Raw genomic sequence first — 14,474 nt, forward strand, 5'->3', positions numbered from 1 at the left:
GCCAAACCTGGCAACTCACGCAGTTCCTGAGTTCATGATGTTTGAAGTAATCTTTGAAATCCCTTTTTTTTTTTCTGTCTTATAATTAATTAAAAATAGAACAGGAAACTTCTCCGGATCTATAAAAGCTTCGTGGAAGAATGTAAAAGAATGTTTTTAGTGATGATCATCGGTGGTGAGTCTGACTGCGTGACTCCGGGTTCACATTGCAAACTGATCTCACGATGGTGATGATCGCTCACTGTGGGTTTCTCTCTCTTTCTCCCCACTCGGACACTCCATGTGTTTACAGTTGGTTTGGTCCTGGTGGGTTCAGGTTCCACCTGCGGACCCAGAGAATACACAGCCAGAGACGGACAGTGCTGTCCAATGTGTCAGGAAGGTACGAGAACAACAGAGAGGGAAGTCAAACAGTAGAGAAGCCATTTTGATACAACTTCTCAAACGGCTGCTTTCTGCGCGGCCATAAAAAAAAGACAAAAATGCGCAAACACGCAGCTCCTTTACCCTGCATAATTGATAATTTATTTTTTTAAAGTAAACACTGATGCTTTCACGTTTAGTCGGAACTTTTACAACCGATGTCGGTTGTAAAAATTGATCATAAATAGATTTAACTCGTATGTTCCTAGTGGCTGACAAGTGTGCTGTGAAACCAAAAATGGACGAGAATAAAATCATTTAATAAATTAAAGAAATATTTAGAGATCAAACCTGCGATGAGTAGCTTCGATTTAATCATTATAAAAACATTTTATATCAATCTCCAAAAGAAAAAAAAAATCAGATTACAAAATATTCAGAAACACAAACCAACCTCAGCAGTGATTCCCTGAAATAAAAGCTAGTCCTAAAATTTATCTTTTTTAGCTTAGATTGAGATAACATCACCAGACCATAGAAACCTACCTTCAGGTGTGGCTGAATGTCTGCAGGTATGGGCAGCAATGACTTAAGGGACAGACCCATGGTTTAGGGACCCATGACCTTCTAGGGGCCTCATCACTGACACCTGGTGGGCCTCATGTGCAAATGTGGACTAGGACGTCCCTTTGCAGATGTAATGGTGAGGAAAATTCCCCTTAAATCTACCTGATACTAGAATGACTGACTGGACCTTATTTATACCTCAACACATGGCAGATTTCACCATAGTGAGCTGTTTAAACACCACACCAATAGTAAAGCAGACAGTGGGACTTTTAATTACTATGTTAATAACTGTGTATAGGTTATTAGACAGTTGGTAAAAAATACACTCATAAAAACAATGTATTTCAGTATTGAATTTTTTACACTACGACTTGGAATTATGGGTAATGGGTTATGATGAACTGAGTGAACATAATACGTACGTAACGTGCATGCAGCGTCACACCCAGATAATGTACTGCTTCCTGTGTAGTACAAAGGTTATGTGTGTTGTTATATTAGGTTAACATAAGGTTTCCAATCCATGATAATATTGTGGAATAAACAGCATACTAAACTGGTCCAGGAAACTAGTTTTTCTATTTCATCCACTAACATTTAAGATGACAAAAACAATTCGTGCTCCTGCAAAAACTTGTTTTTCTTATAAAAGGGAAGGAAAAGCTGTGCGTCAGCTGTCGTCTAGGATTTTCTATGTAATTAGAGACACAATAATAGCTACTGAACTCATTTACTACATGCAAAATCATTTATTTTAAGCCTTACATGCACTACAAAATGACACTTTGCATTACTTCACCCAGTCAACTGGTTCCACTAAAGATACTTTACGGATAATTAAAGACTAACCAATTAAGTCACTAAATAAAGCATTGTAGGCCTATGTTTGTAAAACTTAATGCTGTAAAGTAAAAATTTACCAGATGCTAATCAGTGAGAAAAATAAGCATTTGAACACCAGTGATAATTGATTCAAATAAATAAATATCCAGAAATCACAGTTTATTATTTTTTATTTACAAGTTACTGCTGCAAATTTGAACACCTGCAGCCAGTGTTAATATTTGGTACAGTAGCCTTGCTTTTGAATTACAAATGTTTTCTGTAGTTTTTCACCAGGATTGCAAACTGCTGCAGAGCTGGGCATTTAAACTGATCCCTACCTAAAGAATCGTCTTATATCTATCTAATTATGAATTGAAAGATAGGCCACAATAAAACAGTTCATTTTGAGAGGGAGTGATAAAGACCGTTTCAAGCAGGCTGTGGTATCATGGCAACTTTAGACTCCATGTAGTCTTTACAGAATGATACAATTATTTTCTCGATAAGGTAAATTTGAATATTGTATTCAAGAGAAGTGAGTGTCTTAAAATAATGATTTATAAGAAGGCATATGTTAGAAAAACTATTTCCAGTTCAACGTGACAGGGATGTTTTTTGTTCAAAGAGTAAATGTCCATCTGAATCGTAGGAAAGGTAGTCTGACTCAGTCCAGCAAGCACATACCTCTCCAGGGATTTGGTTCCATCTTAGCGTAGGTATCAGCTGGGAAGCGGTGTCTCGTCATATGCTGCCTGGGGCCACTGGAAACAGGAGGTTGAATGGCAGTAACTTCCTTAAATAAACTCTGCTGTAGGGGTGGGACTTCAGAGGGGAGTCGTACAAGTTACATCACTGACATTTGATTTCAACACCTCCCTTAGAAATTGCTATTTGTAATAACATTGGAGCAAGTCACGTTTGTATGGAGGCAGACATCTTTAAGTTATGGCAAATCAGAGATGACAAACTAGCAACTGTAGATATCGACATTACAATCAAATGTAAGTGTGGCAAGTTAGACTTATATAAAATCTATATCTGACATAGACTAATACAATAATATTTATAAAATGATCTATTTACACTACAGTTGCACAGGTCAATTGCAATGCTTGTATCTTGGTATCATGGTCCATATTTGTTTTGGTCAGAGTAACCAAAACATTGAGGCAAAATACCCACACAACAGAGGTAAGGGGGGAAACATACTGGTGCTGAGGAGCACAGCTATGGATCGGAGAAGGCTGCCATGCAAACTGAAGCACTGAAGGTGGGAGAAAGACCACAACTGACCCAGGCTAGCTATATAGGCGAACTGCGGAGGACTGAAGGAGGGTGTCTGTAGAACAGATAAGATTATTAATGGTGCAGAGGGGCTGCAGCTGACCGTAGGAGTACTGGGGTACATCACAAAGGATGTCAGGGAAACAGGGCAAGAAGAAAAGGCAACAGCCTGAGGCTAGCCTTTAGAGGCTAATTGCTGGAGATGGAAGGAGGGCAGCTGAGGATCAGATGAGGCTGAGGGCGGACAGAGTGGCGGCACATTGGTCGGTGTCTGCGCTAAAGATGGGGAGTTCTTCTAGGGCTGAATTAAAATGGCTTTTTTAAAAGCACATTCCTGTCATGATTTTAAGAGCTCGGACTCACGTGCAGAGAGACCAATCCAGAGAGACCAGGGGAAAGGTTTAACAGGTTTATTTAGGAGTTTGTGATGAATCCAGTGTTGCTCTGAACACTGCTCAACCGGCACTGAAAGGTGAGGGGAAGACACTGCGGTTAGTTCAGGCTCAGTAGGAATTTTGATTCTCGAACTTGAAGAGGAGAATTTGGTAGATAACTCACGTTTCTAGAGAAGTTGCTGACTCTTAGACTCCAGTCAGTGTGGGGAAGTTTCAGTGTTTGTCTGATTCTGTGGAAGGCGGACAGGGTTTACCCAGAATGCGGTTGTTAGTTGGTGAACGGAGAAGCTGACTGCCACTCAGAATTCCTGCGGTACTTGAACGGGTCGTAGTGGAGATGAATCCCTTACTCAGTGTGAAGCTTAAATGATCTCTTGAGGGAAAGTGGATTCAAACCTCCAGTTTGAATCCTCAACTCAGTTTGAAGCTCAGATGATCCTTCCAGGGAGAGAAGGTCAGAAAGATCCAGTTTTGCAGGATGACTTCCTGCCGAGAGGCAAAAACAAAAACAACGTTAAAACTCAGGTTGACAAGGCTCCGCTGCCTCCTTCACTAAAACAGCGGTGAATTCATGGGACTTTCTCATCTCCAAATTTTTAAAAACTTAATAATAAAAGTTTAATGTGCATGTGACAACAGCATAAAGGAGGTTATGATATTAATACTTGAATCGATGATCAGCAGATACTGGTTTTGGTAAACAATTCCCAAACTCCTGATACATGCATCTCTAATATAAACAATTCTCTTTATCACTTGACAAGAAAGTTGATGCAGATTTTGCAAAAGCTAAATTTTACCATGACGGCCTCCATGTTGTTGGAGGGGAAGAAGCGATAGCCCGAGCATTAGATGTTGCTGAAAATTACACACTGTAGCTTTAACACTCTACTTGAACTCACTTTCCAAGACAGGAAAAGACAAAACAGGGAGCTATACAGTTTATTTGACACATTATTTAGAGATAGCAGTTTTTATTTTTTTTCACCTTTTGTTGCTTATGAACTCAAGGGAAATGCAAGTGTATTTGTTCAATGAACCCTTTTGCAGGGGTTATGTTCCCTAAAGAACCAGTGATAGGCAAAATCCATAGTAGTAACCTTTATCTTTTTTTACAGTTATTATTAAAAGCTTGTTCAAACTCGAGTGCTTGTGCTCCAGCGGAATCCACAGATGAGGTTTTGTTTGAAAGTTATGGCACATCCACATATTGATCTGTTCTAAGCATCTAGCCAACACTCTGGCGAGTTCATAGTCATCTGGTGACATTGTGATGTAAAGCTGTGTGCTTCTGCATAGTTATGGTAAATGATATTGTTGTTTGCTATAATCTGAGCTAAGGGGATCATGTAGATGTTGAATAGGAGCTGTTGGAGCCTATTAAGAATTAGATTAAATTATTAAATTTTTTGCTAAATTATTAAGGTTAAAGATCTAAGGTTGTGTGAATGGTAGAGCTTTTGTTAATTTGTTTATGTATTGGTTCTGCTTGGACCCTCCTTGTCAGTCCGCCTCCTGCTGAAATTAACAAGTAGAAGCAGCTGATAAGATGGATCTGATTGTTTGTTTGAAGGAGTGAGGAGTGCAACAGTTTTTTTCACACACATCACTTAACTTTTATATTTTAATTTTTTGTAAGTCAACTCTGAGAATATTTCTGTATTTTTTTTTATAAGTAAAGAAAACACCCCTTTTTTGAAACAAGAAAATGCTCCACGAGTGCTTTTCGTTTTGTGAGTCGAAAAACCTCCTCCTAAGACAACTCTGGAATTTTTTTATTTTTTTGGGAAACTATTTTGATGCAAGAGTAGCCGTAACAGGAGCGGTCATTTTTCTGGTCTCTGATTTAAAGTTCCCTACTGACACATAGAAGTCCCTGTCCTTCAGGTGGGATTTAAACCATTCCAGTGCTGAACCAAAAAGGCCCACCCAGTTTTTCCAGAGGCTCTAATAAAATTGAGTGTTCATCAGTATCAAATGCTGCACTGAGGTCCAATAATACCAGCACTGTGGTTCTTCCAGAATCTTAGTTCACATGAATGTCATTAAACACATTAATCAGGGTGGTCTCTGTACTGTGGTTGGCACAGAAACTGACTGGAAGACATCAAAGCGGCCTTACATTGTTAAGAAGGCATTTAACTGTTTAAACGAAACTTTTTTACTAATCTTAGTGAGGAATGAGAGGTTTGAGATGGGCCTGTAGTTTTGCAGGATTAATTTGTCCACATTTCTTTTCTCTTTTCAACAATAATTGCTGTTCTCCTGCAGGCAGTCTCTGAACATGTCACCTTCAAACACACACAAAGTTGTCTCACTTTCTTTGCAGTACCTCTCCATTAGTTTCTAGAGCCTCATCGTGACCCTTACCCTAACCATTACAGTTTCATACCTAACCCCAACCTAAACTCAATTCCCACATTAGTCCTAAATGTGACCCCTGACCCAAAAACAGTAATTCCCCACTGAGGTCCATGCATCGGGCCCAACAATGAGCAGTCTGGCCCCACAATGTATTAAAAACAAGAGCACAGCCACACAAATACACGCAATCACGTTGGCTGTCATTGTGGGGTCTTTCAATTTACTACTGTTCATTTCTGACCAATTTTTACAGCCTAACCGTGACCTTTATCCTACACATAACCACTACGGTTTCATGCTTAACTCCAATTTAAACCTAAACTCAATTCACAACTAAGTCCTAAACCTAACACCTAACCCAAAAACACAATTTGTACCCATATGGACCAGAAATTGGTCTTAGAGCTGGTATTAGAGCACTCGGTCCCCATGATGTAAGAAATGTTATGCTAACTTACTGAGATACTGGAGACATTTATTTTATTTTACAACTGGCAGTCCCACTGCCCGAACACTGAGCACTGAGAGATGAACACGGGGAGGCTCCGCCTTTATTATCTTTTTTTATAGTAGAGCATAGCCTCCCGCTTTACAAAGTAGTAGAAAACAAAAAAAAATACAACAGTGGCATACATTGTAATCAACATTTTGTCCTCTGTGTAATGTCCCTCAAATAGATACTGGATACTTTTTTAAATAGAGCACAATCACATTTTCCCATTCATGAGTTACATTTCCAAACCCTCAGTATGAGAAGGTAGCTTGCAGTGGCGGCTGGTGAAAAATATTTTTGGTGGGGCTGATATAGCCTAGTGTATGTCTCCAACTAATCCGGAATAAGAATTCAAATAAACAATTGGACAATACATACAATTTAACAGTAATGATTTAATGTACTATATAATAACAGTAACAGTGATGATTTGGGTCACTGTGACGGGGTTCTTTGGCCTCCAAGAATCCAGGCTCAGTCGGGTTACCGGTGTTGGTGATTTATTGTGGTCAAAAACTCAAAACAGGGTGCAAAAGAAACTAAACATATACCAGATACTCTGGGCCTCAGCCTCCCTCCAGTTACCAGCAATGTAACAAAGAAACAGAAAACCAAAATTGCCGCATTTCTTCCCAGAGCCCTCATTAAATAGTTTAAGCCCCTCACCTCAGGCTCTCTTATTTCTGATTTCTTCTCATTAATCAGTTTTGTCCATATATTACCTCCACAAACTATTGATGTACAAAAACAAATAATTTTTACAACTTAATTCTTTTACACCCCCCCCCCCCACACACACGGCTAACCCCACTGAAATATTAAGTGTGCACCCTCAATATGCCAGCAGGTAACCAGGAACAGCTTGTGTGTTTTAAGTTCATGGAGCTACTGGGCTCAGCGCGAGTGTATTGGTCCTCACAAGCACAGTATAACAGGAATGTGTGTGTGGCGCGCAAAGTTAGAGAGGTTGTTTTAAGCGACGAGGTGGATTCGTCACAGTCACAATAACCATGACATGAAATGTTCATATCCTACAACAGGGATGTTCTTCTGGCAAACGGGTAGATAAATAAGGATCTCACCGAATTTGGTGGGAGCTGCATCTCGGTCGTTACATTCGCCATCTTCCCTCTAATTGTCTGCACCTGCGCTTGGGTTCAGAAGCCTGTTAAAGCGCAGTATTTTCAGCGCCCCAAGACCATAAAGTTCCGAGACGCTGATTGGCCATTAAATTCACCTAGCAATAGTGCATGATTGACAGATTCTCTGCAAATGTGGGGCTGTCTGATCAGCGCCCCCAGAACAGAGACGGTAGGAGTCTGTCTGTGGAAATCCACAAATTTATGACAGTAGATAGGGAAATGTAGTTTATATAATTTGTTTTGCTTATAGGTACACAGTCTAGAGAGTAAAACTGACATTTATCATTTAATTTCTAAAAATATATTTTACGTTTCTCTCTTCTTATCAGGGAGGGCGGTGCCCCAGCGCCCCCTATGGGCCGGCCGCCACTGGTAGCTTGGACTTCAGTGTCTTGCTTAAGGGCACATTGTCATGTGTGACTGGAAACAATAACAACCATCCAGTTGACAGATGAGCCACTCCTGTCCACTGAGGCACAGCCAGCCTTCAGTCTGAGCAGAGGTGTCAAGTAACGAAGTACAAATACTTCGTTACTGTACTTAAGTACACTTTTTCTGTATCTTAACTTTATCCCATTACTTATTTTTCCTCCTACTTCTTACTTCTATTCATTACATGTTCACACAATCTGTACTTGCTATTCCTTACATTTTTAAAAGGCAGAGGTCATGGATTAGCGGACAGATCCGGACCCACCTGCTGGCTAATCCATACTAGAGAATGCACTATATTATCATTAAATTCGTAGGAGCAAAACATGCAGAAATAAATGCTTAATTTAATATGACATTTTAAAACATTCCCCATCAGCATCCAGCAGATGTGCGGTTTCTGATAGGGATGAGAAATCTGCTTCCTGGTCTGTTAAAGGACCAATATTTTGCATCCAATCTTTTAAATAAACAGTGTTACTTTTTTGAAAATATCTAAAAATTATGCTCTAATTTGTAGTTACCTATCTGTTGTTACTATATTTTAATTTGACAAACCGGATCTTCTCGCCGTTATTTTTTCTGTTTGATGCGATTGTGATAGCGGATCTTGACCTGGCCGGACCGGAGTGGAGCCTGAACATTTAGAGGATGTTTGGCTCAACCTGCAGGTTTAAAGCCTTGCAGCGCAGCCTAAAGCCCACTGCTCTCATTGAGACAGAAAAAAAGAAAATAACAAGCGCTTAGTTCAGGTGTTTATAAATACGTGAATCAGGAAATATCTATATACCAAACTGAAAGATTATAGTTCTCTACTTCAAAAAACACATTAGATTTTAAAATGAAAAAATATATTTTTTTATATATATATATATTTTTTTTTTTATTAAAAATTTATTGTATAACATGAATGTATAAACACCTCATTTTGTTTCAGTGTTAAATTCTGTTAAAAGTAACAGATCATAAAAATGTCTCTGGACCTTTACTGGTTGATGATTTTCTTTATTCGGACACGCTGATTTTAAATTCGTTACCTCTGGTTTAATGTTTCTAAATATTTATTTCCCGTCATGTGCTCCATCCAATGCAGATCATTGGCTCCATCCACATCTAGTGAAAACTAGTGTGATTGGATGAGTCATATAACGCAAACACTCATTGGTTAGCTAAAGGAAATCATCAGAAGCAAGCAGGTGTTCTTCAAACTGCTAACGTGAATTGTCTATGCCATGCTACAATGTGGGATTCAGAAAAAGATGTTGAAATGTCTGAAAGGTCGGACACAGGCGAGAGCGTATCGGGAGATGGAGATCAACAAGACCTCCCTCATCCTTGGCCCTATCTCAAATAACTTTTAGAAATAGTCTAAAAATTGAGCTTTCAATTCATATAGTGGCTTCTGGCTGTTTTTTTAAAGGTTACTTTTATACTTTAACTAGTTTTGGGAGCACATACTTTTTCACTTTTACTTGAGTAAAGAGGTCAAGTTTATACTTTAACTTTTACCAGAGTGTTTTTAAACTGCAGTATCTATACTTCTACTGAAGTAACACGTGTGAACTTTTGTCACCACTGAGTCTGAGTGAGATGAAAATCAAAACATCAAATATTAGTTTGACTTCCAAAGAGTTTCTCACTGCTTTCTACAAAAATCTCTGACTAATGTCTGCTGCTGGGAAGAGATTTACTTCTGATAGCTTTTACTTATAATTCCACTTCAAAGGGTAAACTACCTTAACTTTGTTTAGAGTCTTAGATATAAATGAATAATCCTGTTGTTCTGTTTTTTTAGGAAAAGTGGTGGGCAAAGACTGCACGGCTGGGTCAGGAACACGCTGCATTCCCTGTGAGACTGGAACCTACATGAACAAACCCAACGGTCTGCCCAGTTGTTTCTCCTGCTCCTCCTGTAATTCAGGTACAGAAAGTTTACAGAGAAACTAAAAAAACAGGACTTTAACTGCATCTGAAATAATGATAATGAGTGTTTTCATCTTCCAGGCCCTGGACTCTTTATCAAGCAGAACTGCACGTCTAAATCAGACACAGTCTGTGATGTTATAGGCGGATATTTCTGTAAAAGCTGGACAGACAGTGCAGGATGCAGCAAAGCAGAGAAACATTCAGCCTGTAAACCTGGACAGAGAATAAAGCTTCCTGGTGAGACTGAATTCATGAAATTACAGCTTTTTAAATGCTGAATAACTGCTGATGTGTTTCTGGGTAAAACTGTTTTTTCAGGGACCAGCAGAAATGATACTGTGTGTGAAAAATGCGAAGAAGGAACCTTTTCTCCACATGGATTGAACTGCACTCAGTGGACACAGTAAGATAATGACACCTTTCAGGTCTTCCTTTCATTATAACTGGAAGAAAGACCTGAAAATTGAGGGGTTTGACACTGATCCCCCAATAAGACTCCTTGAATAATCTGGGTAGATAGAAACTAACACAGCAGAAGACCTGAGGAAAAAATTTTGTTTATCATTTAATGCACAAAAGCAGACATCCCAAGTTCCAAAAACTAATTTCAGGGAGATGCTTATTGAACCGCCCACCCCCCAACCCCCTGCCCTCGCCATAGACAAGCGACCCGCACGGTGCGGGCTGCACCCATTGGCCTCGGCAGACCCTTTTCAAAGGTACCCACGAACCACATTGCAGATCTGTGGTGCCTGGGTATCCCTGGGGCACTGATAATATCGGACCATGCAGAACACAGATTTATCTTCACAAAGCTTTAGAAGGGCAAGATTTATGTACAAAGTGTAAAGCTGTTCATGGAATTTTGTTTTGTTTTTATAATTTTTTTGTTCTTCGCATATATACAAATATACTGGTGTGATAACTTAGTATATATATATTTATATTTATATATACTTGACTGGGTTTTGGTATACGTCTATTTTGAATTTATAGCCCACCGCTGCATGGGGCCGTCCTCCATATCTTACCTTCAGGGGCCTTCCTCAGTCGCTGCAGAAGGCAGGCTGCACTACTAAGCAGGATGTAAAGGCTTCTCCTCCCAGAATCATATCTGAGCTGCTATTGCAGCAGCTTCATGTTGCGTTCACTGTCCGTCCCTGTAGAGGATTTCCCAGTTGTTTGCCACTGTTTGAAACTGTTGAGCACAAACCTCTGCAGTGACATCATTCTGGTTTCATTAAGGTTAAAGGAAATCATTTATAATCCCCAGTTCCAGTGAGGTGATGGGCCGTCACACTTTGCTCACTGAGGTTTAGATGTTTACTGTAAGCAACGTCTCTCCTGCAGTGTGAGCTGACCACAGCATGTTTGCTGACTGTTATAGTTGGAAGTTTATTTAAAAATCAGTCCCTGCAAACGGCCTCTTTGGACTCTGGCTTAGGTCAGCCATGTTGTTAAATCAACAGAGACTGAATGTGGCAGTGGTTGACATGTGGATAATGTCATGATTTTATCTAAAGCTCGGACCCACATGCAGAGAAAGCAATTCAGAGAGACACCGGGGGAAAGGTTTAACAGGTTTATTGAAGAGATAAGGCACGGTGCAGAGTTGCTCTGAACTCAGCTCGACCGGAACTGGAAGGTGAAGGGAAGACAAACGATTAGTTCAGGCTTAGTGGGAAATTTCATCCGTGGATTTGAAGCAGAGGATCTGGTTGTTGACTTACGTTTCCAGAGAAGTTGTAGGATCTTTGACTCCAAACTGTGTGCTGTTTTCCAGTGTTATTCTGATTCGGTGGAGGGCGGAACAGGGTTTACCCAGAACCCGGATGGTTGTTGGTGAACGGAGAGACTGACTGCCACTCAGATTTCCTGCGGTACTTGAACGGGTCGTAGTGGAGATGATTCCCTTGCTCAGAGAGTAAATTCAACGTCCTCTCAAGGAAACAGGATCCAAACCATCAGTTTGAATCCAGAGCTCGGTTTGAGGCTCAGTTGATCCCTCCATGGAGAGAAGGTCCGAAAAGGTCCAGTTTGCAGGATGACTTCCTGCCAAGAGGCAAAGACAAAAACGAAGTTAAAACTCAGGGAGACAAGAACTCAGTCTTACTCAGCAAAAACTCAGCTTGGCTAGGGTACCCAAAACTGGTAAACACTCTGGCGTTGAGGTAGGGGCAATCAGCAGCTTAAGAGCACTCCGTTAACGAGGAAACCATCATCAGGTGTTGAGGAGGCGGACCAGAACCAGGCGCCTCCTGCTGGTGGAAGGAGAACAACACAGAAAACAAACACACAGACTGGAGTCCTGACAGATAACACAGACAGGTTTTCTCTGAAAGTTTATATCCATCTATTAACTTGATCATTTTAACATTTGTAATGAAGACATTAATATCTAATGCCTAGAATCTTTGGTTTAATTTTAAATTTAAATTAAATGACAGTTTTCAGGAACTAATCTGTAATTAATTCAGATAACAGAAGCATCCTGCTGATTCCTGCATCCTCTGATGGAGTCTGAGGGATCAACATAGATCTCCTCAGGCTCCTGATCATGTCTCTGCATCAGGAATCTCAGTCAGACTGTCTTCATAACCATCAGCTGCAGTTGGATAAAGATCATAATAGAATTGGTTTCTATGCAACAGGCTGTTAGCTTCTTTTAGCTCAGACTTTCTTTAAGGCAGAGCATGAATTTGTTGAGAGGCTAAAATGTTTTTCTTTTTTCTTTTGCAGATGCTCTGAAAGCCAAACTAAGGTCCAAGAAGGAAGCTCAACGAGGGACGTCGTCTGCAGTAATAGATCAATGCGACACAGATATACTTTGCTTGCGCCTTTTCTTGGCCTAGCAGTTGCAATTGGTTTGCTAGTCACAGGTGTGTGATTATTTGACAGTTTGATTTCACTTTGAAAACTAATAATAACCTTTTTAATATCTTACCTGATCTAGTAAAGTATACATTTACACATGTATACTTAACATGTATTTTTCTAACCATTGCATCTTTTTATGTTTGGTGCATCATGGATGAATTTTTGATGCCATCCTAGGATATAAAATACACAGATAATCTTCCATAAACACAGATGAATGATACGAAGTCCAGGAGGTAAGCAAAGACCACCTTCAGTTTTACTGTGGGGTCCATTCCACAGAACCTGGTCTAGAGAGAATATTTAGACCCTTGAAGGTTTTATTGTTTATTCCCAGAGTCTCCTGAGGACTGAGCTCAACTGGGAACCAGGGACCAAACTAACCCAACAGTGTTCAGACCAAACCAGCCCGGTACCACCATGATCATTGAAGCTGATTCTGGTCCCTCTCACAGTCTGGACCAAGATCTCCTGGAAAGTTAATCTCCTCTCCATAAAACTTTTCAGCAGAAGGAAACATGAAGTGATCTAAAATGTCCCGGTAGAAGACTGGTTTACTGTGGACTCCAGAAAACCCAATGGAGCAAAACCAGCAAATGAAGTGAAACCTGAAACATTACTGAATGTGGAAACTTCACCCTGGATTCTGATACTTAACGCTATACCCTCTGATTCAGAAACCTTGATTACCAAATTAAATGAAAAGTCTTCTTTCATCAAACGCCGCTTTCCCACTGAAAACCTGAGTTTTTCTACAAACCGGGTTGAAACCCTAACATCAGCCTCTGACTCTTTTCCCATTTGACTGAAAAACAGAGTCTGACCCCCTGCTGGCAGCTGTGTGGCCACTCCCCCCCACCACTGTGTGTCTGATGACAGCATCACACTGGGTGAGCTTTAATGATGTTGATAGTGTGACAGAAATCAGGGAGCAACATGTACAGGAGCCAGAGCGTAGTCAGCTTTCTTTATTATTTCGCTATTTTGAAAGTCCAATCCCTCTGAAATGCTGCTCAATGTTTATCAAATGTAATCATGAGTTAATTTTTCTTCTAAGATCAGTCGCGACTGCCGTGGTAATGGTGTTCAATGGTATCACGTCAAGCCAGCATGCTGTTCCCACAGCATGCCTATCAGAGCCGAGGCCGTTTTAACGCGGGTCACTTGCAGAGTCGTTTGACTCGGGTAGAAATGCATCAGTAAGCTGTTGCCGCTGCCACTAAAAGCCAATCGGTTCCGGGTTTTAACAGGGTTTTCAGCCAGTGTGAAATGTCACTTCACTTCAATTCAATTCAGTTTATTTCTATAGCTCCAATTCACAACACAAGTCATCTCAGGGCACTTTAGTTCACCAGATCATCCTGTCAGATGGATTCAAAACTTTCTATCTGATTTCCAGCTGATTGCATCGACTGATTGACTTGAATGCAATAAGTGAACAGTGACAGTGGAGAGGAAAAACTCCCTTTGAACAGGAAGAAACCTCCAGCAGAACCAGGCTCAGTGTGAGCGGCCATCTGCTGAGGCCCACTGGGGTTCAAGGAGGCAGAAGAAGACATACAATAAGCAGCTGTAAAACGCGACGCCGTCCAGGAAACACAGCCAGGCAGACGAGCTCCAAGGCAGCTCCCATGCCAGAGGACGAAGAGAGCATATCCAGTTAGTCACAGTCAGAGAAACAGGACTACACTGAAAAACAGGCCAATCACCAACATCTAGAAACAAAGGTGTTGATGGCAGCAGCACAGGTGATATTTCTCTCCAGGATGGAGTCACAGCCAAACAGGAACAGACCAGATGTGT

The 14,474-nt window shown here is 40.5% G+C and overlaps 1 protein-coding gene across 1 annotated transcript; it reads left to right on the forward strand.

The window, feature by feature from the left end:
* The first annotated feature begins 224 nt into the window (after positions 1 to 224).
* Positions 225 to 14,142, forward strand: LOC119772564 (tumor necrosis factor receptor superfamily member 14-like). Its single transcript, XM_038269020.1, has 7 exons — positions 225 to 243; positions 293 to 382; positions 9,664 to 9,789; positions 9,873 to 10,031; positions 10,113 to 10,197; positions 12,534 to 12,907; positions 13,009 to 14,142. Exons 1-6 carry the CDS (start codon positions 225 to 227, stop codon positions 12,679 to 12,681), a joined length of 627 nt encoding a protein of 208 aa, XP_038124948.1. The 3' UTR covers positions 12,682 to 12,907; positions 13,009 to 14,142.
* Positions 14,143 to 14,474: the final 332 nt, after the last annotated feature.

Source organism: Cyprinodon tularosa, unplaced genomic scaffold (assembly GCF_016077235.1).
Source record: "Cyprinodon tularosa strain WSP-4 unplaced genomic scaffold, ASM1607723v1 ctg716, whole genome shotgun sequence".
Taxonomy (NCBI): Eukaryota; Metazoa; Chordata; class Actinopteri; order Cyprinodontiformes; family Cyprinodontidae; genus Cyprinodon; species Cyprinodon tularosa.

Excerpts from the sequence above, each read along its gene's own strand:
- LOC119772564 (XM_038269020.1), top strand. Across the intron at positions 9,790-9,872 it reads CTGCTCCTCCTGTAATTCAG|GCCCTGGACTCTTTATCAAG; the intron begins GTACAGAAAGTT and ends TTCATCTTCCAG. Across the intron at positions 10,032-10,112 it reads ACAGAGAATAAAGCTTCCTG|GGACCAGCAGAAATGATACT; the intron begins GTGAGACTGAAT and ends CTGTTTTTTCAG.